Source organism: Oryzias latipes, chromosome 17, assembly GCF_053564925.1.
Source record: "Oryzias latipes strain Hd-rR chromosome 17, Olatipes_Hd-rR_3.1".
Classification (NCBI taxonomy): domain Eukaryota; kingdom Metazoa; phylum Chordata; class Actinopteri; order Beloniformes; family Adrianichthyidae; genus Oryzias; species Oryzias latipes.
This window is the reverse complement of record NC_136253.1, coordinates 30,088,396-30,115,388: the sequence shown is the minus strand read 5'-3', so window position 1 is coordinate 30,115,388 and position 26,993 is coordinate 30,088,396. Positions and strand designations below refer to the sequence as shown.

General features: G+C 37.9%; 3 protein-coding genes across 6 annotated transcripts in view; 2 read left to right on the top strand and 1 right to left on the bottom strand.

The window, feature by feature from the left end:
- The window catches only part of LOC101163522 (laminin subunit alpha-3), a 59,104-nt gene extending 53,345 nt beyond the window's left edge, over positions 1 to 5,759 (bottom strand). For all 3 annotated transcript variants that reach the window (XM_078935241.1, XM_078935242.1, XM_078935243.1), the window contains exons 1-2: positions 5,200 to 5,759; positions 4,638 to 4,790 (exon numbers count right to left, since the gene is read on the bottom strand). In XM_078935241.1, the coding sequence (XP_078791367.1) occupies positions 4,638 to 4,790; positions 5,200 to 5,463 (417 nt within the window). In that variant the 5' untranslated portion in view covers positions 5,464 to 5,759. The remainder of the gene's footprint in view (positions 1 to 4,637; positions 4,791 to 5,199) is intronic.
- A 627-nt stretch (positions 5,760 to 6,386) lies between these two features.
- On the top strand, positions 6,387 to 18,909 carry vps4b (vacuolar protein sorting 4 homolog B). Of its 2 annotated transcripts, XM_023964780.2 has the most exons (13): positions 6,387 to 6,546; positions 8,204 to 8,315; positions 8,513 to 8,613; positions 11,092 to 11,203; positions 11,432 to 11,582; positions 11,738 to 11,796; positions 11,880 to 11,999; positions 12,121 to 12,277; positions 12,698 to 12,846; positions 14,088 to 14,169; positions 14,243 to 14,462; positions 14,562 to 14,702; positions 17,512 to 18,909. In XM_023964780.2, exons 1-13 carry the CDS (start codon positions 6,526 to 6,528, stop codon positions 17,611 to 17,613), a joined length of 1,527 nt encoding a protein of 508 aa, XP_023820548.1. In that variant the 5' UTR covers positions 6,387 to 6,525; the 3' UTR covers positions 17,614 to 18,909. The 2 variants fall into 2 exon arrangements, with proteins under 2 accessions (XP_023820548.1, XP_004079312.1); XM_004079264.5 differs by lacking the exons at positions 6,387 to 6,546; positions 8,204 to 8,315; positions 8,513 to 8,613 and adding an exon at positions 9,381 to 9,602.
- A 522-nt stretch (positions 18,910 to 19,431) lies between these two features.
- Positions 19,432 to 26,972, top strand: kdsr (3-ketodihydrosphingosine reductase). Its single transcript, XM_004079357.5, has 10 exons — positions 19,432 to 19,920; positions 20,374 to 20,463; positions 20,697 to 20,753; positions 20,831 to 20,896; positions 21,302 to 21,397; positions 23,548 to 23,739; positions 24,364 to 24,447; positions 24,520 to 24,603; positions 24,702 to 24,803; positions 24,884 to 26,972. The coding sequence occupies exons 1-10, from the start codon at positions 19,732 to 19,734 to the stop codon at positions 25,001 to 25,003; spliced, it is 1,080 nt and encodes a 359-aa protein (XP_004079405.1). The 5' UTR covers positions 19,432 to 19,731; the 3' UTR covers positions 25,004 to 26,972.
- Positions 26,973 to 26,993: the final 21 nt, after the last annotated feature.

The following is a 26,993-nucleotide window of genomic DNA, read 5'->3' as shown; positions in this document are numbered from 1 at the left end:
GAAACCATTTAGTGCAGGAGCAACAAAGAGCCAGCACAGTCACGCACGCTGAATCTGTACAAGCTCATCCATGCATGTGCTTTAACGTCTGCTCACAACGATGGCTGCAAGAGGGCTGAGGGAAAGGGGAAGAAGAAACGTTTTCAGTCGTGACTCTTATGTGTTCAAACACTTACGCTCAACCAAATTACACCACCTCCCCATTTCCATCCATTTATCCTGTGAAAGGAGAGGGGCAGGTCACTTTCAACGAGGCTTTAAGCGAGGCAAAAGCTTTGTAAAGTGTCTGAGAGCGCAGAAAGGACGTCGCACAATGCCGCCTTGAAGGATTCAAACACAAAAGGGGATGACGGCTGCAAATAAAACATTCAAACCAACTTCGGTGGGGGGTGGACCCCTGAAAGAAAAGATTAGGTTCCCGGGGAATGTCTTCAAAATTGAGTTCCTGCAAGCTTTTTCTGATGGTGCATGCAGAACTGTGAGAAAGACACTGGATAAAACCTCAACCACAGAACTCACACTATTAACATTCTCCAACTTACTGGACAGATAAATGATTGTTTTACTACTTAAATTTATAAAATAATAAAACAAAATGTACAGTTTGTGTTCTTTCCACAGTGAAGTATTAAAGACCCACTACGATTATCTTTTGATTTATTTTTAAAGCATTTCCGGTGGACTTTATCATGTAATTTTGAGCTTAATTCTCTTAATATGCGTCCTCCATAATCAGAAAAATGCCACAAATACATGTTAAAAATACTAAAAACAGAATTTTAATTAAAATTTGGCATCCACCACCAGCACAGCCCCTAGAAACAATGCATTTTTCATCAAGATACCGGCACAGTAACATAAATCAATAAGGCAAATTCAAATCAATACTCTTCAAAGTTTGTTACGTCTCTCCCAACCAATCTGTAGTCGTTTAAACTCAGGGAACCGACAGCAATAATCCCTGCAATATTTGCCTCACATGGTCCACTATAGGCTTACTCAGGCAAATAAGCACATGTGGTCACAGCTCCTAAAATACATTCCCTAGAAAAAAGGAGCGACGGGCAGTCTGATACGGGGTGTAAATGTTTAGCAGAACAATGGCCTTCCAATTGGTTCCTTTAAAGTGTTACGTGGAGCAAATGTTCTAGGAAAGGTTATCATGTATCTTCACATTTGACTATTCACAAAAGAAACTACTGAACTCTTGAATGGTCCAAATCCTTTTTTGATTTAAAACGTATTGTTTAATGGCAAAATCTGCTTTAATACTTATAATTAAACAAAACTATTCCTCAATCTCCACTACTTTCATTCATCTTCTGTCGTTTTATCCCTTTCGGGGTCACGGGGCTGCTGGAGCCTATCCCGGCCACTTGTGGGCAAAGGCAGGGGACACCCTGGACAGTTCGCCAGTTTGTTGCAGGGCATTCTCCTCTTCTTAAGGATTTGAATTGTTTTCTGAACCCATTAACAGCCACTAGGATGTAACTCTGTGTTTTTATAATGAGTCACTCATCACTGCACTTGGTATGCTTGGATAAAGCTGAACAATCTGCTTTGTCCTCCCACGGACTCAAACACAACTAAATCTGACTTTACAGCCGGTATTAGTTTCTTCATATCTCATTCACTGACCTCCCAACTTAAAGAGCTTGGTAAAAAGGAAAATAAGTGTCTTTTAAAGTGTTTTTGCATGACCTGTGCTGAGTTGAAAGGCCTTAAAGTTGTGACCTCTAACAATGATTTCATTTCAAAACTTTGTGTGACCTCACAGACTCGTGTAATCAGATTCTAATCCAGTTTTCTGGGCTAGAAACTTTTCAACCGGTGACAGGAAACAGTTTTTCTATTTCAAGCAGAATCCGAATGAGGACCAAGAAAGCCATTTCCTGATTACAGGTAGGACGGTTCAAAAGTCACAAAAAACAGGGAGCTAATCACCTTCTTGAACCTGTTTGTTAGATTTTGAGGCAAATATTTCTAAAATCGTATTTAATTCATAAAAAATTTCACTTTTTAATTTTCTATGATTACTATTGAAGAAAAAATATTTCAAGGATCCATGTTGATCTCTAACAGTGGCTGAACGTGCTGTTTAGTTTTTATTTTTCTTCTTTTAACTTGATCTCTCGGCAACTGAGCAAAGAAATTTTCTTCCTTTTTAAATAATGAAGTTGCACAGATTTTAGAATCAACCTAATTTTTTGTAGGTTATTATAATCATTTTAATGGATATGCATCATTTAACCTTTAAAACAAATGGAGGCGTACGTAAATAAACTTTAATTTTTAAATTAAAGATTTTTTTATTGCTTTGTCTCCATTCTGTTTTATTAACGTTTTAAACACCTAAACATATGCTGCCTAACAGTGTGTTCTATGATGCTTAACAGCGTGGAAAAAAAGCAGATTAAATTGAAAAAAGTTCTGGGTGGCTGGGTGGACAATAATTTAGAAAAAAAACAAAGTTTTAATGGACAAAACAACAAAAGAAACACTAAATATACTGATCTATATTTGCATTTGCACAATTTCTCATTATGTCTTTGTAAAAGTTAACAGTTAAAGCTGATACTGAAGTTTTTAGGTACTTTTCCAGACTGAAAAATGGCACCGCAGCTCACATCACTATTGTGTTCACTCAGGTTTTTAGTACATAAAGAAAAAGGAAGAAATTATTTTAAAAAGTTGCTTAAAAATTTCTGGACTTAAAGTTAGGCACAAAGGCAACTTGAAGTAAAGGAAAGACAATGATGTCTCCCGTTCTGTGCAGTTGGTTGTGCAAGCCAAAGTAATAACTCACAGTCTTATAATATTGGAGATATAACACTTCATGTTTAATTTGACTCTTAACTGCAATACAGATTATTTCAATATAAAATTTACACCAGTTAAACTCTGGTAATCTATAAAGATCATCTAATGTATTTTTTTGTTTATTAGGCTAATTTTTCTTTCAAAATTTTCAAATGTTAGTAAGAATTTTGTTTATTTGAAAATCTGGTTGAAAAAAAAACATGTTGGATAATTAGAAGTGTTCATTTTGGGAAAAATCCAACCAAAGATGATTCAGGGAAATCACAAACCAATGATGCCATCACTGAAGCTAGCATGCAAATCTGTCTGACAAACTACTGAGCTCACTTTTGATCAGATTAGCCAGAGCTTGAACTCTGCAGAGTGTGCTTCAAACAATCTACTTTGAAACAGAGAGAGCGGAAACAGCCCTGCAAAAAAAAAAAAAGAGAGAGACAAAAAAGGCCCTTCCTTTTTGAACCCCAGCATTTCAACATAAACATAAACTGCTGCATTATCTACAGAGCCGTACATAGACCAGTCGCTAAGCCACCTGCATGGGCCTTAAAAGAAACCACAGCCACCCATTCAGCTCATTCTAGCCCTCATATCTCATTAAACACATCATTTATCCTGTGGATTTCAAAAGAATCTACAAAGCTCCACATGGAGAAGTCACACTTTTGACAGCTACTAGGCTGCAGGAGACTTACAGGAGCTCAACTATGGGAAATGGAAGAGAGGTTTCACTAACACGCTAAAAGAAAGTAAGCATACAGAACAGTATGTGCATTTAGATTTTAACTTTTCATGTAAATGAATCGCTAAATATCTAGGAAATTACAATTGTCTTCATAAATCATTGCATTTTCTACTCTACAGGAGAAATGGGAGGTCAAGCAATAACCCAGGATTGTCTTAAAATAAAAAAGTGTGCATTATGCTGTAACAGGTGTCGTGAAAATAGAAATTTGAGTGACAGGTGTGTATCAGGGTGTTGTGCGGTTGGTTGCACATCTCACTCTTTTTGGCATACCATAGTACAATAATGCTGCTTCCACATAAACTGAGCATTACCTCATGTTAATGTCAGATTTGTCCGAAGGCCCTGCGTGTGTTCATCTGCTTGTGAACTATATATTTAGCCTCACGGGGTCTTTGCTCTGCTCAGTCGGTCTAAAAACAGAGACAGAAAAGCCCAGAGCCACACCGTGACGCAGTGCCAAAGATGCAACACGTGCCAGACAGCCACATTCAGCCTGGCCCTCCTTCAGATGTGCAGGTGCACTTCCACCTGCACATCTTGAATCTGATTTCATATCCCTCTGATCCCAAATCCAGACACAGCATTCCTCTTTCTTCCCCTGCAATGGATGGCTGAACGTGATGTGCAGTTTTATGGGCCGTCGGCCAATCTCCCGCGAAAGACACGGGTCATGATGGAAGCATACTCTTGGGCCAAAGAGGCATGAATCTAAGTTCTGGAAAAAATCCAGGAGCAGCACATGATTACTGCTTGCTGAGGTGATGAAGTTCACACTGAAAACACAATCATCTAGCACCTCTTGGACATTCATGATTAAAAAAAAACAGGGAGGTTTCTCTCTGGCATTGCCATAAAACAGGAAAACACAGCAATTAGAGAGAAAAAACACCAGTGCACATTCTTTTCCACCTTGCACAAATAAGTCATTTCCCCATGGCAGCACCGCAAAGGCCAAAGGAGGTCTTTCTGTCTACTTAAAGGTCTTCCTTTTTTTTCTGTCACAAGCTGTCATTACACTCAAGGCAGGTAACAACTGGAAAACATCTGTTCTTTACAGAGTAAAGCATCTTACCTGTCCAAGGTCCAGGGTAACATTCACCTCATTGTAGCCCGATCCTCTGGAGAGAGGAGGGCTCTGCCACCACCGCTCTGTCCCATCTATGGCATTGGTCGCTGGGTGAGCTTTGCTTGGATCAGCCGAGTTGCAGTGGTCACAGAACTGACCCTAAATGGGGTCAAATCATTAAAAAAAATTAAAGAAAGAACACACCTCCATGCATTGGAAACTCTTTAATAATAGAAGGGGGGGTAATCAACATCTTTAGTTAAGAATCTATGTGTGAGAAAGCTTTTTCACTTGTTGCAGTCATCCAGAACATCTTAATGAGGACTCCTAAGGAAGTGGGGTCACTGGTGATGGACATTTCCTTTGGAAAATGTGGAAATCCACTCCAAAAGAATAAACATATCCTGGCAGTCACATATGTTGTAGACAATTTCTTTGTTTTTCTCAACGAATGTACTTTTATTTCCACAAAAAATAAAAGAATCCATTGGATTTCTGTTGGTAATCACCTGTTTACTAACTAATGAATGCACGTAACAGCCAAATTGCAATGACCTTCATTTCTCACCTGAATATGTTGATTAGAAAGTCCATAATTTGGTCCTCCGACGAGCTTACAGTATAAATCCTGCCTCGGAGCGCCAGCCTCATCTTGGCCGCAGGTTGCTGAGGCAGAAATCTTGATGCCCTCGGCGAGGTTGAAGTAAGGCGGGTTCAGGCTGAACCCGGTCAGGTCGTTAAAAGGTTCTTGCCCACCTGCGTCCCTTAAAACTGTCGCCCAAGAAGTTAAGAACACCGCGAGCAAGTGAGCTCCCACGGTTCCCCTCGCCATGTTTCACAGATCCCTGTAGATGCTGCTGAGCGGGAGCTGCTCCTGTCATGTGCGGCTCTCCATGGAAAACGCAGAAAGGCGCAAAGAGTTTTACGCACGTGTTGGCTCCGCTGATCTCAGGTCAAACTTCAGAGAATCTTCTGCTTCTGCTTCTTCTGTGCGCCGCATATCCACCAAACTACCCGCGCTGGGTTGGTGCGCTCCAAACTGTCCTGCGCGCCCGCGCCGTGCCCCGGAGCTCTCAGGTGTCAGACTGCTGAAGGTCTGAGCGTGGCTCTAATGCGCCGTGACTGAGTGGGGCTAAAGGTCTGCCACCACACTTTACCCTGTGTTTGACCGTTCATCCCACCCAAAACTTTTTTTCTTATAATCTTTGTAGATTATGATAACATAACAGACGGTTAGATGTACTTTTTTGTAGACTATAGAGGCAAATTTACATCAATTTCCAAAGCAACATCATCTGATAAAATGATTTTAAATGTGGAATCAGGTTTGATTTAAAAAAAAAAAGCAAAGACATTTTTTTAAAGATTAAATGTATATATTATTTAGATATACATTGAGCTGAAGGCTTTAACTTGACTCAAAGTTTATGTTTTTCTAAAAAAATGTATTTTACTGAAGTACCTACTGAATTTTCACAATTAGCTTGTGGCGCCCTCTAGTGGACAACTTTGTAGTGTGGACTACACATAAATACTCTTTATTTTCTACGGTTTACTTCCTTTGTAGAAAAGTTGTATATACATGTAATATTTTTAAATAAATTCTCTATATTAAATTAACCTTAAAAAAACACAGGAAACACTCATCACAGCTGGTGTTTACAACAAGCACTGCAATAGTTAGTTGTTGTGTAACTGGCCGATGACTCAATGGCAGGAGGGTTTCAGAATCCCAGCCCTGTCAGTGGACTGGCTGGTTTCTAGGCAGTGCTACACAGAGATAAGGAAACAGGAACTAAACCTGTACTGTGACCATTCAACGCAGAAAATGTAACAAGAATTGCGAGGTTCAGGGGTTGTGTCAGGTGTGCTTTTCTTACAGATAGGACTCTGAATGGAGCCAACTAATCTGCAGGTAGGCTGATTTACTGGGAGCTGCTTGATCAGAGTCTGGATCCTGAGCAAGACTTTACTGTTTGGTGTGCCTTTGTGATTCTTTTAGCATTTTCATGTAAATGTGGTTATTAGGTTATCTTGTAAGCGGAAGTATAATCAGGTGTTTTGTGTACCACTAAGCTGTTTATGAATACAACTGATTTCTGATAATTAGGAGGTTATAAGCAGGAAATAAAGGTTTGCTTCAGTCACTGCACTGATTGCATTTGACTCACAAATCAAGTAACTGCTTAAGTAGAAAACTGGACCCTTATTAATGATAACATATTTTGTATTTGGAGACTGGAATTGGAATTGGTTTATTTCAAGCTATCAAAACAAAACGTACAAAGGATGACAAACACAAGAGGTATATCCTGATATACTGATGATCTATGAACATATCAGTACATTGTTATGTTAAGCTCTGGATAAATAATTGTGACTTGATTGGAAAATCCAAAAATTAAAAAAGACACTGTACAAACATGTGCATGTAAATAATGTCAGTAACATTGCTCTTAATCATAAATACACATATTTGCACCTGCACAAAAAATACACGACACACTGAATACATTAAAAATAAAGTTTGTCAAAATAGTTTAATTAATTGCTTGGACAAAAGTGGGAGGATGCAAAGTTATAAAATCCCACCCTTTTATGTTTACTATTTTACTTATTGTTTACATAATTATCACATTCTGGGTTGTGTCTTCTGATTAGAAAACACTATCTAATTAAAAAAAACAAAAACCTGTACATATCACAGGTTAAATGTCAAAAATAGAGTGCATGTTAATTGTCATCAGAAAATGTTATTACAATTTTCCAAAGTAAAATCAGGCACCAATTTGTAAATTGGTGCCTGATTTTTGGAAAATTGACACTTTACAAATTTTACTTTATTTTTTTGTTCTGTTTTGGGTAGATTACTGTAAAAAATCATGACTTTTGTTTCCACTTCTTTGGAGAGCTCTACACTGAACCTCAAACTTTACCAGACATTCATAGTCCAAGAAGAGAAAGTTGACAGCAACATGCTGATTATAATCGAATGTACAACTGTTGTCTTTTGTTCTCTGCTCTGATTTTTTATAGGGGCCTGTGTCTGTTATTACATTGTAGGTTAAAATGTGAAGTTACTGGAAATCAAATCCTGTGCATCTTACAAGTTGAAACTCACTAAGATAGAAATGCAAATATTGCACAGAATTATGGCGTATTGTAAGAGATATATAATATATGCCTATATATCTCTATATCTATATATCTATATGTTATATATATATATATATATATATATTAAAGATACATTTACTAGAATTAAATAATTTAGAATTGATTGAAAGTTTGTCCTCATAAAGTCACATCACCTAAATTTACCGGTAGTCAAAATTGTAACTGATTCCAAATATGTTGCCACCAAACAGATGTTAGACACCAATCCTGTTATTTGAGAAAGTAATTATGCCAAAAAATATTAGTGACAGACAAAAATGGTGGTAATAAAGTAGCTTAACACTTTAGTGACTTATATTTTGAAATCCTTTAATAAAGTTGTGTAATAAGATGCTTAAATAGTAGAGTTTTGACAAATTTTAGTCAATATATTTCTTCTTTTTTTTTCATTTTAGAAGGCCATTGCTGTTGCTCAGAAAGCTTCAGAAGAGGATCAGGCTGGAAATTATGAGGAAGCCATTCGATCCTACCAGCATGCCGTCAAGTATTTTCTCCATATATTGAAACGTGCGTCTCTGTGGTGGGAGATGGAATGAAGCTCACAATAATGTCACACTATCATTTTCTTATGGAGTTTATAATAATTTGTTAATTCTTTCTCTGAGACCTGCCTGTATGTGCAAGAGTTTATTTAGAAACCTGTATTGAATGTTGACCTCAAACATTTGACCTACCATGAGTGACCTGCTGTTTGTCTGTTTTAGGTGAACCTCAAGGGAAAGATGGAAATCAGAAGATTAGAGATAAATGTAAACTGTATTTGGACAGAGTGGAGGAACTACAAGAGTACATGGCAAATAAAGAGGTCACTACAAATTACATTTGGTCATTGAGATCATACTCTCAACATGTTATGTATGGTGATTTAGCGCTTTCGCCTCAGTGAAAAGGCTCCTGGTTCAAATTCCAGTTTGGTTCTTTCTGTGTGGGGTTTGCATGTTCTCCACGTGTGTTCATGGGTTTTCTCTGGGCACTCTGTCTTCCCCCCACAGTCCAAACACATGCCTTGAATGTTAATTAGTGTCTCTAACTTGCCCCCTTAGGTGAGATTGTGTGTGTGTGTGAGTGTGTGGCCCTGTAACACACTAGTCCAGGTTGTACCTCGCCTTTGTCCAACGGTTATGTGGGAAAGGCTCCAGCAACCCCATGACCCCAAAAGGGGTACAGCTGGTTCTGAAGATGGATAGAATACTTGCTCTAAAACTTTGAACGTTTTTACCTGTGATAAGTAGTAGCAACATAAATATTTTAGCATCTACATTTATTTTTTTTCTAACATTTAAAGGCAAATGGAAAAAAAATTAGGGCCCAACACACTTTTATGGCCTATAAAATAATTAAATTGACGTTACCAAGCATGCTAATTTAAAACGTATTTATTTTTAATTGAAATCCAAAATAAAATGATCGTGAAGTTATAATCTTGTTTTTTAAAACAGTCCGTGTAGTTAAAATGTTTTAGAAATTACTTTTGAGAAGAAAAACCAAAATTATGTGAAACAAGCGTTTTATTTTGAAATCAAGCCAGTTTGTTGTTTTGAGCTCGAGCGAGCGACGTCGTTACGTCACAACATTCCCCTCACGTAAGTGTCGACTTTTCAATGCGGAAGTTGCTTCCTAGAACAGCGACCTAAAGAAAGAAAACAAGTTCGCTAACGACGGCGATTGACCGTTGTATTTCGGAGCCAATTTCTAAATAGTGGTGTTTATAAGTAGTTTATTCACGGCGGGGTTACATTTGTTACGGTTTTGGGTCAAGTGACTTGCCCTGTTATGGCTAACAATAATTTACAGGTAAGTAGAGAACCCCAACCTTTAGTTTGAGCTGGCTAAAACGCTTGACGGGCCTAAAAAGTTTTTGAAGTCTTGTAAAAAGAAGAGTATAAATACTGTGTTCGTCGAAATTACTCGATTAGTAATATCTGTATTTGTGTGAGGCATAAGTGTGTAAACTTTCTACATGATAGTGGGCAGTACGCTTTCAGACAAATTGCTAATTAGCATAGCTAGCTAAGTTAGCTAAGGAGGGGCACATCGAGAGTTAACCTGCTAACCATGTGATGTATAAAAAAATAAAAGACAAAAAGAATACCCTGGTCACAGTGACGACTATAAATATTATAAGTCGATTTTTTTGTTTAATAGTAGTATTGATTCTTTGTATATCTTAAAGCGGGTTTGTCACTATCAAGTTACCTAATAAGATTAAACCCGGCTAGCTTGTTGGCTTATCTCGTCATCACTCTACATACATTGGAGTTGTCAAAATTTTTTTATTGAAAATGTCAACCAAATTCGATGTTGCTGTTGGTTTCCCTAAAAGGAAGTGAAACAAAGTGTTTCGAAGTGAGGTTTATGGTCGTAGTGTGATGTCACTGACTGACTGGATACTTTTAAGACATGTTAATTTATGCTAGAATAGAAATATGTCAATATGCTTATGGAAACAAAAACACAGATCTTGATCTAATTTTGTAAACAAACAAAATATTGAAAAATTGAAGTAATTTTTTAAAAGGTTTGGCAGCCAGATCAGTGTAAATGTCAATTTTTCCACCTGAGGCAGCTGGTCGAAGTAAATAACTTTTGTCACAGCAGCACTTTGAAACGGTGATCTGTGCGTTTGTTATGACATGGTTGAATTACTGCAGTCCATTGTATTATTGTGTGAGACAATCATCCGTCTCATCACAATGTCGTCTTTTACAAATTACTTCTGCATGTTTTTTAACCCTTTTAATTCTTTTAATTTTATATTATTAGTTTTTTTAGATGTTGCGTGATTTAACTTTTCAAGGTCAAGACTATTATTATTCAGAGTTTTTTTTAATATGTGATATTCTTCTACAAAAAGTGATGTAGAACTAAAGTTTACTTTTTAGCTTATCTGACACTTGCAAATGTAAGGAAATCTTCTCTTCACTGGTTGCACTTTACAATCCCCTTCAAACTATTCCTAAATGTTTTTAAACTTTTAAATGACGTTACCGCTCTTTTACCACCTTTGGTCACTGAGGTCAGTTATCAGCACCTTTTGCCAGAAACTAACAAAGAAACAGCATTTTTTGTTGCAGCCACAAATTTTGGAAGATGTCTTTGCTGATTTAAAAAGCCTTATTTGTGTCATTTTTTTACGTCTTCATTTTATTTTAAATGACAAACTGTACCTATTGTGATTTCAGTAGCCCTGAATTGCTATGCATCTTATTGCTAAATGATTTAATATTTCGCTTTTTAGCGTCTATAAGACTTAGTGCTGCTAACACTGTTTTTGTAATTCCAGAAAGCCATTGATCTAGCCAGCAAGGCTGCACAGGAAGACAAAAATCAAAACTATGACGAGGCTCTCCGACTTTACCAAGCAGCGGTTCAGTATTTCCTTCATGTTGTTAAATGTAAGTCATGACAAAAGATTTACACTCACTGTCTATTGTTGCAAGTAGTCTCAGCTGTTTTTTTTAACATCGCAAGTTCATAATAGACTTTTTATGTTTGCATCAGTTTTTTGCCACAGGAAATCTAAAAACAGTACTTTTATTTATTTAAGGCAACATTTATGTCTGTCACAAACACAAAATGTAAGTTGAATTCATTTTTATGTTCTCTGCACCCATTTTTGACAGATGAAGCCCAGGGAGACAAAGCCAAACAAAGCATTCGGGCGAAGTGTGCAGAATACTTGGACAGGGCAGAGAAGTTGAAGGAGTATCTAAAGAAGAAGGAGAAAGCTCCTCCCGCCAAGCCTGTCAAAGAATCTCAATCTGACGACAAAGGGTGTGTTTCTGGGTGGGGCAGAGCTCTGTGAATAAGGTGTCATTCACATATGGTTAGAAGAGCGTGGATAAATATGCAAATGTAGCCAAATCTCTCTGAAGCTCAAACATACTGAAGAAGTGATTTTTCAAAAATTCTTACTGTTTGGTTTTTAGGAATGAAAGTGATGAAGGAGATGATCCAGAGAAAAAGAAGTTTCAAAACCAGCTCTCAGGTTAGTCTTTTAAATTCTTTTTAAATTGCTGCATGAAATATGTTGTATGACTCCCTGTCACGCTTTACGAAATTTATCTGTAGGTGCAATCGTCATGGAGAAGCCAAACATAAAATGGAACGATGTTGCTGGTTTAGAGGGAGCCAAGGAGGCACTGAAAGAAGCTGTTATACTTCCAATTAAATTCCCCCACCTTTTCACAGGTAGTTTATTCTTATTGAGATGGAGTCTGCTGCTCTGCTTTTGGATGAGAGAACCACATGGTTATGTTGTGCACATTTTTTTTTTTTGTCAAAATAAGTGACATCTTTGATTTGATGACAGGTAAGAGAACTCCATGGAGGGGGATCTTGCTGTTTGGGCCTCCAGGTACAGGAAAGTCCTACCTGGCTAAAGCTGTCGCAACAGAGGCAAACAACTCGACCTTTTTCTCGATTTCATCGTCTGATCTCGTTTCCAAATGGCTCGGGGAGAGTGAAAAGTGAGTTATGGTTAATAAAACTGTACTTTTTTGGGGTTTTATAAAGTCTATTGATATGTGTTCTCATATTAATGATCTTTTTTCCTATTTTTGTGTAGTTTTATTTCAGTAGATCCTAAAAATTCTCATTAGGGGTAAAATCTGAACTCTGCATTAATCTCACTTATGTTAGCATTCAATTTATTTAGGTAGTTGGTGATGTTCATAGTTCAAAACATCAATCTCTATTTTTCTAGTGGAATATTAAACCTACATCTCTTGTTTAAATTGAGATAGGTTCATTTTTTGCTTACTCTCATTTACTCCTCTGATCAAGCAGAATCAATCTGTAATGTCCTGTTATTTAGGTGGAATAATGTCATGTAATTATATAAAAGTTATTGTGTTCTAACTGTCTATAAATCTGCTAAAAATTCCCAGGTTGGTGAAGAATCTTTTCAGCCTTGCAAGAGAGCATAAGCCTTCAATTATCTTCATAGATGAGATAGATTCCCTGTGTGGTTCCAGAAGTGAGAATGAGAGCGAAGCTGCTCGTCGTATTAAAACAGAGTTCCTGGTTCAGATGCAGGGTAAGTTCTCAACTAAACTAGTTCTCTCCAAACGTGTTTCAATGTTAACATATTAAGGCTTCAATAAGACTGAAAAGTGAAACAAAAATGTTTGGCTTGTAATATGAAATCAAAAACTTTAAGAAATAAATATCACACTAAAGTACTGACAGGCTAAAAAATTTAACTTTTTAGTTTTAAAAAAAAAAAGCAAATTTTTGTTTAATAGTCAGAAATAAGAAAAATTGAATTATTTGATTAAAAGTAAATGAAACTTTAAAGCTCTTTTGTACTGTCCCAGGTTTGTTCATTAATGTTAAAAATAAATACTTGGTGTCCTTTATATCCTTTACCAAACGCCAGGTATCCCACAAGGCTCAGTTTCAAATCACACTGTACATCATTAAATCAAATTGTGAATTGTTTGATCAACACTCTATACCAGCATGTTGAAAGTTTCAAGCATTTATTTTGCAAAATTTAAGGAATTATTATTTCTTGTTTTATTACATTACACTAGGCTTAGTATAAAGCGGCTGAAAGGTTTTTATTCAATATTTGCTTATTAGCCAAAAAAAAGAAGAATTTTGTACTTTTTTAGTTTTTTGTTGTTTTGTAATACACAAACCGTATAACGAACCCAAAAACAAAATCGTGACCTAAATAATGAGGTTTGAACCAAATAATGGGGAAAGTGAATCATTACACCCCTACTAAACAGTACTTTTACTTACATTTGTTTGGGATTTAACATTTATGGAACCACGTTATCTAATTTAATTAAAAGTCTTCCTTCCTAATAATGAAATAATAATACTTTGACTGAATAACTGAGCTCAAAGTCCTTTTAGAAAGGAAATAAAGAGTCGTAACACTATCGAAGTTTCAGATTATTTGAATGCATTTCCTCCTTACCAAGACTTTTCCCCAAACCCCTAGCAGCTGGTATTTGCCTTAACGTTCAGCTTTGTGTCGTTCTTTTCATCAGGAATCTGGCAGTGGATAGACATGTTTCATTTCGGTTATGCTATAAATAAATAACTCCTATAAATACATTCATCTATTGGATGAAGTATTGTCTTGATGGTGCAGCCCAGCAGACTTCAGAGTCCCTTCTCAGTTATAAAAGTCTTGTGACTTCAGACTTTTCAAAGCTGTGGGTGTTTGAGAATGAAGGCAACAAAATGACATCATCTGATAAGAATGTTCTTACCTCCATGGATGGTAGTGCTTACTGGCACCTTTGTTTTGATGTTTTACAGGTGTGGGGAATGACAATGAGGGAGTGCTGGTTCTTGGGGCAACAAACATCCCTTGGACTCTAGACTCAGCCATCAGAAGAAGGTAATATCAAGAAATTTGAAAGTTGTTTCCCAGCAGGCATTGCTCCGTTCTCAGTGTAGTCAAACTATTTCAGATTTGAGAAGAGGATCTACATCCCTCTGCCTGAAGAGCACGCCCGCGCCTTTATGTTTAAGCTCCATCTGGGCTCCACCCCCACCACCCTTACAGAATCTGACTTTGCCACCCTGGGCAAGAAGACAAATGGATACTCGGGAGCAGACATCAGCGTCATCGTCAGAGATGCTCTGATGCAGCCTGTGCGAAAGGTCCAGTCAGCAACCCACTTCAAACGGGTATGTGGTTCAGAAACCCATTCTGTTTGGTTTTGCAGCGTAACAATCAATCAAATCTTTTTAACGTCAGGATCTTTTTCTGTTATCTTTACAAAACAGGTGCGGGGGCCATCAAGAGATGACCCCAATGTTGTTGTTGACGACTTACTGACGCCTTGTTCACCTGGTGATCCAAATGCTATTGAAATGACCTGGATGGAGGTTCCTGGGGAGAAGTTATTGGAACCTGTTGTGTGCATGGTAAGAATAAGAAAACAACAATAAACTTGATGTTATTCTATATGACAGTGTATAGATACAGATTTTTAGATGATTGTTTTTTCTTTTTGTTTTGTTTTACAAAATATTGGTCCCTTGCTATAACATAGTTTCAGTTTTGCAGCCTTGCAATTTCATACATTTTTACAGCTGTTTTGCATGCCTTTTTCTTCTAAACACAAGCAAAAGCAGCACATTATGTTCTGCATCAATCTCCTCTGTGTTGTCTCTTGTAAAGAACGCTCAGCTTTCCAAATATGCATAAATCTTTGATCGCGAGAATATTTTTGTTTTCATTCTATATTACTGAACTTATTTTTCTATGAAGGGTCAAGTCAGAGAGAAAAGTGAAGATGTTTCTAATAGTTTATAAAATGTGGATTGAGGGTTTTTACTGCCCTAAAATATCTATACTAATATATTTAAATTCAGCAAAAATAAAACCCAAACTAAAGAACATTTGGAAAAAGTAAAGGAAATGCAGTGCAGTGAGAGGCAAAAACCCAAAGGACTCATTTAAAGCCTCAACCAAAGATTATAGAGAACTCGCAATTATCTACAAAATACAGAAAAGAACAAAACAGTGATAGTAAATTATAAGTTTTCATCGGAAAAAAATACTTGAGGATGACACATTACAAAGCTGGCATTAAAGTCCCACTCCAATCATCTTTTGATCTATTTTCAAAACGTTCCCAGTGGTTTTTAATTATGATTATAGCCTTTTAGCTCAAACAGACGTAGTTTCTGCAAAGCGGCAATAGTTCATAAGAAATTCGCTTCTGAGTTGTGGACGGGACCGTTGCCGCAGAGTAAGCCCGCGTCCCTGCTCCCCTCAGCGTTGCAGAGGGGAGCAGGGAGCTTGTGGCTCGCCCTAATATGTCCTCCATCATCAGAAAAAGGCCATAACAACATATTTGAAGCACCAATTTTATCAGTTTTTCCTACATGGAAAAAAATATCATTTCATAGTGTCACTGCCAAAAATCTTATCAGAATGTAAATCCCTATGAGGTTTCATTTGTGCCAAAAATATGTTTTTGCGTCCATTGTCTATGTTTTGGGTCCATTGTCTATGTCTATTAAACAAGTTCATTAAAAATTGGTTCATGTTGATGTACTACAAAGCAATATCTTCTGCATATTTTTATATTTTTGGCACAAATGGAACCTCATATCTGCATGCCAATGCTCCTTTACTTATTGCTTTGTATTTGTTTTTTGATGCATATGCTTGTTTTATACTTAAAACTTTGCATTTGTCTTTATTATTGTCGTTTCCCCATGTCATCTCATTTACGGTGTCAGAAAAGTCCTTAGCAACCGTTGCTAGTGTCGTTAGCTACGACGTTTCCCCATGTCGTGTCCTTAGATCTTGTCGTATTTCAAATTTTGCCAAAGTTGTCAGAAAAGTCCTTTGTACGGCCGGTAAATTGTTTCCTGTACTACCGCGGAACGAAACACGTTTAGGAAAAAAAAATCCTTTAATAATATTCCTGTAAATGCGCACTGCCAGAAGGGGTGTTGGGGGCATGCATACAACGGTGTCACGTTCCCGAAGCAACTTGCCAATAGTTTTAAGGTATTTAGATTATGGCTTCAGTTAAACCTGGTGATGAAACTATTATTTAAAAGTCTTTTGAAAAATAGCAGATCTTTATCAAACAAATCTGATGGATAAACGAGGAGCAGAGGCGCCCAAAAGAGCATTATACTGGTCCCAAGAGCGCCACCTCATGGTCAAATAAATACATAACAGATTAAAAAGAAAAGATCAAAATCCAATCAAAGTTTTTGGCCCGTCTGCTCCTCGTTTATACACCCGATTTGTGACACCATTTTTGATAGAGATCAGTTATTTTTTAAAAGACTTAAATAATAGTTTCATCTCCAGATTTAACTGAAGCCACACTCTAAATAACTTGAAACAAATGGCAAGAGATGCTTCGGGAACGTGAAACCGTTGTACGCATGCGCCCCCCTCTTTCTGGTAATGCGCATTCACATGAATATCAATTAAGTTTATTTTTAAAAAGTGTTTGTCATGGTTAACGCTAGCGCCGGCTTTAATAAACTTTTTTTTTCCCGTTCCGCGGTTGTACAGGAAACAATTTACCGGCCGTACAAAGGACTTTTCTCACAACTTTGGCAAAATTTGAAATATGACAAGATCTAACGACACGACATGTGGAAACGTCGTAGCTAACGACACTAGCAACGGTTGCTAAGGACTTTCCTGACGACATAGTGAGACGACAGGGGGTAACGACAAATGCAAAGTTTTAAACATAACGCATGAACCAATGTTAAATGAACTCGTTCAGTAGACAATGGACCAAAGACATAGACAGTGGACACAAAAACATATTTTTGGCACAAACGGAACCTCATAAATCCCGCAACAAGGGAAATATGACATCTTTAACCAAGCTGGAAACTTTTAAATATCATATTAATTCCAAAAATATATATATATATATACTCGACAAACTAAAATTCCCTTTAACCTCGCCAACTTGCTGCTGAAGTGAGAGTTTCTTGTTAATAGCATCATTAAGATGCTATGGGTAGTGAGGTTTTTGCTTGTGCACATTACCATTCAAAGTCATCATCAAATATTTGTGTTGGTCGTGCTTTTGCTCTTTATTTTGAAATTCAAACCACTTCAGATCTTAGATAAGACTCTTACCAATTTAATGGACCGACTTGGATTCCATTCAGATAAAGTGCAGATAACTGTAAACCACAGCCATGTGTGACATATTGTCTTTTATTTTTTTTATTTTTTTAGGCTGATATGTTGAGGTCTCTGGCCAACACAAAGCCAACAGTCAACGAACAAGATCTGGAGAAACTGAAAAAATTCACAGAAGACTTTGGACAAGAGGGCTAGACTGACTAACGAAGCCAAACCAAAGCAAAGAAATCGTTTTGTCTCTTTACTGTGCTTGTCCTCCTTTACTCTGTCTCATTTTAGCCATTTTCTCAGCCTCATAGATTATCCAAATAGACAAAATTTGTTCCTGGTTTTGGCTATTTGATAACCACACCAAGGATGGGAGTCATAGTTTTATTGTGTAGTCCCTACTGTCCAAAGAAAAGGACAACATTGCATATTTATGATTTGGTTAAAGGTTTAGCATCACATCAGAAACCTCTGTCCACCTTGAGCGCTAAATGTTAGTTATTTATTTGATTTAGCAACAAATCATCTTAGAGATGTATTGATATACACAAGTAATGCAAGAAGGTTGTCTTTATTCTTCAACTTGTCTGTACTTCCCACCAGGTCAATAACCATCTCAGCATATTATCTATTTTTATGAGGATAAAACAAGCAATTTATAGAATATACTCAAAGGAAGAAATGCCTATACATTTGAGAAATGTGTGAGAAATAACGTGACTTCAGTAAATTTGTCTCCAACTTGGACAGAACCTTCAGACATACTCAGGATGAGTGTTTGTACAGACTTTGAAATCTTTATCCACCTTCCAAACCAATGAAAGTTGATGTGTTTACTTTTTCTCCATAAAAACACAGCCCTTATAACGGGGTTATTGGTGGTCGCCGACCAGCGTTATGTTCCCATTTCACAGGGACATAAATACTTATATTGTTTTGGCTTTATTTTTGTTTTCCACAACCTACCTTTTTTTTCTCATGTCTAAAGGCTTTGCTGTTTACATGATTAAACGGCAAAAAAAACAAAAAACATCTAAGCCTTCCATTTAAATATAGTTAAATTGTGAATTTGGTTAAAATAGTATTGTCATGGTTTGAATCTAAATGGTTCAGGCTGCAAGACATTAACAACAGCATGCAACTTTAATAATTTAAGTAGACAAATATGACTTTGTGCACCATGTGCCTTCTAGAAAAGCTGTGTGGTTTTGGTTTATTTTTAAATTAATCAAAAAATCAAGTGCTTTGTCACTACAACTAAGGAATGTACTGTACTTGTACATTTCTTGTTAACTCTAGACTGTATTTAGCTGTACTTCTGGTCTTTGGCTGTATAAACATGTCTCCTGCAAAATTTTTAAGGGCAATGTTTCATTTTATTGTATGTCTACACATGTATGTAGCCAACTCTTAAACCTTTTGCTTTAAGAAGAGGCAACTTATGCATTTAGTTTTCTGTTTTTCACTTCCTCTATGTAAATAAAAGTTAACGCTATATCACAAGATGATGCTTATTGATGACATTGAAGGATCAAATCTAATATGAAATGATTTTAAGAAAATCACTTCATATCACTTTTTTTTTCCGGTCACTTTTAATGTACGAAGTTAAGTTTTTTTTTTTTTTTTTTTTAATGAAAGATTAACTTTTGTTCACTTTAAATCAGTAGTTGTCTAAAGACAGTTTATTATAACTGAACAAAAATGGTTTTGTAGTTGAAACTTAAGTAATAAACTAATGCTCAGTTAATTTTTAAAAATAAAACCAAGCCGTGTATCAATTTTGAAAAAATGCATTATTTAAAAAATTAACTTTCGTTATGTTTGCTCTGTAGACCATACTGTGGAAAAATCATATGTACGTCAACATAGTTTGTTTTTTCCCCACCATTACGGTTTATTTAAAATTGGGTGTGGAGCTTATCCAAACAAACGTCAAGCATGAACAGTTCGCGCGTTGCATTTGGGGAGTCGTAGTCATGTGCTTATTTTCTTAGTTTAAGTCCCAGGGAGGCGTTCGGAACTACGAACTACAAGTACCAGCTAACTCATCGTCCACTGAAAGTACACAGTTCAGTTTGTTTTAGTATTTAGAGCAGTGATGGCGCTTTGTTACGAGACGACAGACACCCCCGCGGCATGCTAAATGAACGTTATACGCGTTTGATTAACTGCCAACCCCCCCCCCGGAGCAAAGTTCATTTCCCCGGAGCTCGTGTTTTTTGCCCTCTCCCCTCTCGAGGCCGCTGTCAGCCCTGTTGTTTAGTTTTATTGTTGAACCCGTGTACTAGCCTGCTAGTTAGCAAGTAGGCTAAGCTTTCCCCTATGTCCTCTACAGAAAGCTTCAGTTCAGCTGTCACCGATTGGCTTTTTATCAATTCCTGGTGGATCCTGCTTCCTTTTATTATGCTCCTTATAGTGGTCGCCTTCATCGTTGCCTTTGTGTTGCTGCTTTACATGATATCGCCGCTCATCAGTCCGAAGCCTCTGAAATTAAACGGGGCCCACGTCGTGGTAAGTTGTTCTTGTTGACGTCTGGTTGTCGTGACTTTATTTTGGTAATTTCATGTATTTTTTTTTTAATTCCTTTAAATAAGAGCTAAATTAAATCTTTCATGTGTTTGTTTTTTACGTTATAACCTTATATCAAAAACATGAAAAATTAGGGTCACAAACTCATATTTGCTCAACTATTTAGGTTTACGTGTAAATTAATTAGGGCTACTTTTTGATAATACGTATAACTAGTAGAAAATGGTTGTTTTAAATACTGCACGTCATTCATAAAGAATGTAAATTAAATTTTTATCTTCTTTTTTTTCCCCCCATAGCATTTTATATTCATTTATTGCTCTTATTCAAGTAACTGACTTTGTGAGGCTTTGATTAAATTTAGGTCAAAGTTCGAATCTGTCATTTTATTTTCTGGTTTTCATTTTCTCCTGTGATGTAACTTTCATTGTTCAGGTGACCGGAGGCTCAGGTGGAATTGGGAAATGCATTGCAATCGAATGCTACAGACAAGGAGCCTTTATCACTCTGGTAGCTCGTGATGAGGTAAACAAACATCTGAATTTCCATTTCGTCACAGCCTCTATGTTATTATATTCCACTCTTTTTCATATAAACACGGCTAAAGTAAAACAGTTTGTCCCTATTGGGGCATTATGTTACAAACACTTTCAATTGAATCTTAAGATCTGGCTTTTTAAAAATCTTTGGGGGCTCGTGACATTTGAATTATTAACACGTGCGTTTATTATTTAGTAAACCTGCTGTTTTTTCTTTAGGATAAGTTACTCCGAGCAAAGAAAGAGGTGGAAAAATTTGCCATCAATGACAAACAGGTATACAATTGATGTTTCAGGAAAATATCTCTTTCTGCTGTAACGTTTGATGTAACCTTTTTTTATTTTAATTCAAGGTGGTGCTCTGTGTATCGGTCGACGTCTCCAGTGATTACACTCAAGTGGAAAATGTGATAAAGCAGGTATACTGTTACCTTTTCTTTAAGGAAGTGACTATTCGTATTTATTTCTAAAATACCTTTTTCTTGGCCGCACTTATTTTGAATGCTGGAAATACGTGGCTTGATAAACCTGCACTTAAAAATATTTGCTGTGCCACTTGATAACCATTCCTGCTTTTACAATTACCCTGTAAAAGTACAAAGGCCACTTCAAGCAACAGCAACATTTAGCATTGGATGCACTTAAAATGCAGCAATGTCACATCTTGGCCGCACGTATTACATGTGGCCGTTATGAAATCCCATCAGCGTTTGTGCTAGTTGGCACTTAAAATATGTGTGAATAACATCAGCGTTTCTTTAAAGGTGGTCTTTACCGGATCATTGGTTTCTGTAGTGCTGACGGGACTGTTCTCTGTCATGCAGGCTCAGGAGAAGCTTGGACCGGTGGACATGCTGGTGAACTGCGCTGGAACAGCCGTCGCTGGGAAGTTCGAGGAGATGGAAGTGGAACGTTTCAAAGTAAGTTCCTGCAAACCCTTTATATGTATATCCGTAGAGGGAAGACGATGCAGACGTCATAGAGGCACAAAGTATTTGCTACACACACACTCATTCCTCATTGAAAGAGACTGTGGATGAATCCGAGTAGCTTCCCTACCGCAACAGCTTATCCCTATCCCTACATTTATGGAGATACAGAAAAAATTGTCTTCAAATTCGGACGTTACTACCAATTGATGACGTCCTCAATAGTCGCCGTTTATCTAAGTTAGCTCGTAGCTCCCAGCACCTGGAAAATGGGAAAATACATAACATCGGTTATAGAACTATAAAAAGTCAATGCTTGCATTTAAGTGTAAACGTATGTGCTTCAGATCACACCCATGTGAAGAAATGCATTTCTCCTCCGCGCCTAAAGCGCAACGCAGATCAGCCTACGGGTGGAGGAATAGCCAGCCCTAAGTCGTAGGCTGATCCGCCTTAAAAAACACTTTCAGACACCACTACAGCTTCAAATCTCCTTACAATTGGAGCAAAAGGGAGGAGCCAGGGAAGCAATTCGGATTTGGCCTATGTAAAAGAATTTTCTATTTCTATTTTCTATTCATGTCTAGAATAGACTATGCTTTTGTTTTAAAATGTAAAAAAAAATCTGCAGTTTGAATAGATTCACTGAGGGAATCTATCAACACAGAAAATGATAACAGATTTGCAGTTATCTTACAGAATCGCTGTAAATAGTGAGGCGAACGTCATCACGATGACCTCTTCTGTAACTTTGCTCAATCATAAACCACAGAGCAAAGAAAAAACAGTTATGTGAACAGATGGGAAAGAAATCCTATAGAGTTTAAAAAACGAAAAACATCAAAGGTTTTTGAAGCTCCTGAATTCTTCGTCACAACTGCCCTTACGGGTAGATGTGGGCTTTCTGCAGACAATAACTGGACAGACCTGTTGGAGGTCCACAGATGGCCCGCTCAAAATATCAAGGTCACAGACCGCTCAGTGACCTCGCTGGGCGAAAATGTTCATGCACATTTTTTTGCGTGCGTCGGGTCAAAGCAAACACTTGTACATCACATAGGGGTAAAGGGGTAAAGACACAGGCACCCAGTTCGGATTTTTAATGTTTTTAACCCTGAAATCCTGCGCAAGGAGCCTGTTGGTGCGGTTCAAGTGATACATGTGAACTCCTGACTGTTGAATGTGAGGAAATCAGAAAATCAGAGCGTAGTTTTCACAGACATCACCTGCATACACCATGCATGCAGCATTTGGGCGCGGTCAGTAAGGAGCGAGTATGTGCATCTTTAAAACGACTCGGGTGCAGCTTACGGGCACCGTACGACAGCATTACCTGTAGGTCAGAAGTGCGTGCAATTTGCATTATTCTTGCAAATACTTCAGGATACACTTACCACATGCATGACAATGGTACGTTCCTTTTTCACGACATCCCTTGAGGGGGCATTAGAGCCTCAAGGGAACGGGATAACACCACTGCGCTCCTGTCTACGACCCTCCACAGGCTCGGACATCCCATAAAGTCGCTGTAGTAATAAATAATAAGTTACCTAAAAGGTTGAACCAAAGCCAGTTCTAATATCGTTTTAGGTTTGCATCTCTCTAAGCTGTGTCACCATGGCAACATGTCTAAAGCTGAATCCAACATTTTATTCTGCATCCAGGTGGTTGTACAGTGGTCCCTATCACTGTTTACCTTTTGCAGTCTCGCTAATTTTTTCAGTGCAACAAAAACGTGCTGCTTTTTTTTATTTACAGCATGCTGTATTCTGTGACCTGATCAGCTGTAGATATTGTTAATCAATCTCTTCCATGCCTTGTTTGATGGACTGAATGTGTTCAGTTTAATAAATCTACACAAATCTCTGATCACGAGTAGATCTGTGGTTTCATTCTATAATTTTTGACTTATTTTAATTAGAAGGTTTGAACTTTGATTATTTAAACAAGAGAAAAAAACGTGAAAAAGTTCGCGCCTGTCTGAGAAAAATGAATCAAGTGTGTAATGAGGAGTTTTACAGCTTTGAAACCTCTAGAATCCAGTTTTGCAGATTTCACCTATTTCAGGTTATTTTTAAAAAATTCCATGCAATTAATCAGGGAACGTGGTGATATTTTAACCATGACATTGTTTGCCGTAGGAGTTAATGGAGCTGAATTACCTGGGCAGCGTCTACCCAACACGAGCCGTCATAACCACCATGAAGGAGCGAAGAATGGGTCGAATCGTGTTCGTGTCGTCCCAGGCGGGCCAGATCGGTCTTTTCGGATACACGGCCTACTCGCCTTCAAAGTTCGCTCTGCGTGGATTGGCAGAATCATTGCAAATGGAGGTCTGACGTCATCCTGTCAAATTTTTTTTTACATCAATCAAACTAAGTGGGCTTGAAATAATTATTCCCTGTTTGAAGATTAGCTTGTAAATATCTGTGACTGACAGAGCAGTGAACACTCTCAAAGTCCCACTCCGACCCTCTTCTGATCCTTTTTTAAAGCGTTTCCACTGCTCTTTTAATTATGATGATGTCATTTTTATCCAAAATCAGAAAACCTGTTCATTTTCTAGGACATAGTTTCTGCAGAGCGGCAGTAATTCAGTAGAAATTTGAGGGCGGGACAGTTGGCACGGACCAAGCCCGCCCCCCACATCCCATCATCCATCTCTTGACGCACTCTCCTGCTAGCTTTCCAGCCCTTTCACACCCCATCAGAGCCATCCAGCCATACCTTTTTTCACCTGTTTCACCACAATTTAAAGAACGACTCAAGCGTAGTTTTAATCTTAATTTTCTTCATATATGTCCTCCGTCATGAGAAAAATAACACAGGAAGTTGTTAAAAACCCCAGAAAGACAACTTTTCATGGGAGTGGGTCTCAAACCGGTTTTATGCAATAACTTTAGTTCATGGTCGCCCTGGTCAGATGGTCGACATTGATAGTTTCTTTCCCTCCTCAGATGAAGCCGTACAACATCTATGTGACCGTTGCATTCCCCCCTGACACGGACACGCCCCTGCTGGCTGAAGAAAACAAGTCAAAGGTGAATAAAACGTGTTTCTTTTGGATTTTCTCACAGTAGATGAGATTTCTTCACGTTTTCCTTCTCACTCAGCCTTTAGAGACCAAGTTGATCTCTGAAACCTCTGGAGTCTGGCAGCCAGACCAGGTGGCCAAAGTCTTCGTCAAGGACGCAGTGGTAGGAAGCTCTGACTGTTTACCTGTGGGAGGGAAAGAAAGGGTTCTATGAAGGAGGACAGCTTTACGTCAACCTTTCTGTTGTTTACCGCTTTACAGCAAGGAAATTTCAACAGTTCTGTGGGTCCTGATGGTTATATGCTGTCAGCTCTTACCTGTGGAATGTCACCTGTCACCTCCATCACAGAAGGTCTTCAGCAGGTACGGCTCCGATCCCCCCCTCCCTTCCCCGTCGTCCCTCACGTTTCAGCGCTAATGCTCCGTTTTGAATTCCCGCCCAGATCGTCACCATGGGGCTGTTTCGCACCATTGCTCTATTCTACCTGGGGAGTTTCGACAGCATCGTGCGCCGCTGCATGATTCAGAGGGAGCAGTCGAAAACAGCTGACAAGACAGAGTAACAGCAACCATAAGAGTACAACCCCCCCACAAACACACACACCCCCACCCTCCAGCTATACAAGTACACAGCCACAGATGGAGGGGATAAAAAAGAACAAGTGCATTTGATGTCCACACACACTAAAAAAGAAGAGTTTGTTTACTTTTCACCGGTCCAGGAATGCAGTTTAACCCCTAAAACCATCATCTGTTTTGATGCTTCTGTTTGGTTTAAAGTGTCCTCCTGCTTCTCCTGTGAGAGCTGCCTCACTCAGGGGGGGGGGGGTGAGGACAGACAAAACAGTTTTAAAGGATGTATTCCTCCCCCATGCGGAGGAGGAGCAGCAAAGTTGTGTCTCACCAGGGAGAGCAGCAAAAAGTAGTAACACACTCTCAGCCATGTCGTTGTATGTATTTGCAATTTTGTCTGAAAGGCGACACTTTCTGCTAAACGAGCTCGTCGTTGTCTTAACGTTCCTTCCACAAGTCTTTGCAGGCAAAGCATGTTCGATTATTATCAGAGAAGGACATGGCTTTCAGTTTTTTTTTTTACTGATTTAAAAAGTTATATTTCAATTTAAGATGTAATATTCTGACATTTCACATGCAGTGAAAGGATGTGTTTGCTTTTCTGTAACCGAACAAATCCCAGAGGAAGAGAGAAGCCATTCCGTCAAAATCTGGTAAAAAACAAACAACAAATCACCAAACTTTTTGTTTTTTTTCCTCTTTATCGCAGCTTTAAAGGAAAGCGGGTTCTTTGAGCTGACATCACCGAATGAGGAGAAAAACCCAGCATAACTGTGTTTTAACTGCACAAGTTTAGTTCCTTTTCTGTCCATTTATAAAACCAGAAAATGAGCTTTTAAATCAGCTGGGTTGATTTACAAATTCACACACTTTGATAAGAAATTCCATTCAGAAATGGTTTAGACTTGCAGGTTCAAGTCTTGTTTTTCTTAGTCTGGTCTACTGAGGGCGCTAGAGATGAGCTTTACATTGAGACCAAAATGTCACTGGGATCAATCTATGTGGTCTTCTTCTCTGAAGGTTTTGAGCTGCTGTCAAAAGTAGCAGGAAATTTGAAAATTCCTTAAACAATTCCTTTTTTATTTACCATGAAATCTGTCTACAGTTTTTCATTTCCAGTTAGAATCAGTAAAAACGACTCTCGCAAGTCTCCCTTTGGTTTAGTAAAACTGAGAGAATGTACTTGAATGCAAAGCACACCACACAGAAATAGTATTTTTTCGAAAACACTAATGTTTGAAAATTCAAAATCTTGAAGATGTCAGGAGAAAAAAATGCATTTAACCTAAGACTTCTGGATGCCATTTCTTCTTCGTTCAAAGTCCTTAAAGATGGTGGAGCAGGTCACATTCTAAGCCTTAAACTCACAAAAGCTTTGGGTGTGAAACTGTTAACAGAACAGTGCCAGCTGACGTGGATTTTTTTCATGTGAAATTCGATGTATTTTATTTGTATGGCGACGTGATCCTTCCTTAATTCCAAGAAATGAGAGTGAGAATGAATGACTCGTGTTTTGATGATGTTCTCATTTGATATTGGTGAAGGCCAATCGTTTCTGCGCTTGATCATTGTTCATGGTTCATTTGTTTTCAGGTTTGAAGTAGCAGCCAACAGTTTAAAGATGTAGCTCATGGAAAGAAAAGCTGTTTTGGTTTGAGCACCTTTAAGCTATGCAACTTTAGCTTAGAATTAGCTTTGGGGAAAGAAAAAGAAAAACCCTTCTGCAGCCGTTCTATCGTTTTCCCCGTTTTGTGTTTTGGATTCATTCCTAGAAAGTTTTAAAAAGGTTGAACATCCCATTGCACTCATTTGTTTGATTCCTTACTTTTTTTTTTTTAAATAATTCTGCCTAAAAAAATGCCACCTTCACCTTCTGTGCCATTCAAAGAATATTTGAAATGTGAGATGTTTTGTCATATTTTCTTACATGAGAAAAACAATAAACACCTGTAAGAAAAATATTTTGTTTTGGACGAGTTT

Coding starts and splice junctions, on each gene's coding strand:
- kdsr (XM_004079357.5), top strand. CDS start 19,732: ATGTCCTCTACAGAAAGCTTCAGTTCAGCTGTCACCGATTGGCTTTTT. Junction 19,921..20,373: donor TAAACGGGGCCCACGTCGTG/GTAAGTTGTTCT, acceptor TTCATTGTTCAG/GTGACCGGAGGCTCAGGTGG. Junction 20,464..20,696: donor CTCTGGTAGCTCGTGATGAG/GTAAACAAACAT, acceptor TTTTTTCTTTAG/GATAAGTTACTCCGAGCAAA.
- vps4b (XM_023964780.2), top strand. CDS start 6,526: ATGGAGCCAACTAATCTGCAG. Junction 12,278..12,697: donor TGGCTCGGGGAGAGTGAAAA/GTGAGTTATGGT, acceptor AAAAATTCCCAG/GTTGGTGAAGAATCTTTTCA. Junction 14,463..14,561: donor CAGCAACCCACTTCAAACGG/GTATGTGGTTCA, acceptor TTTACAAAACAG/GTGCGGGGGCCATCAAGAGA.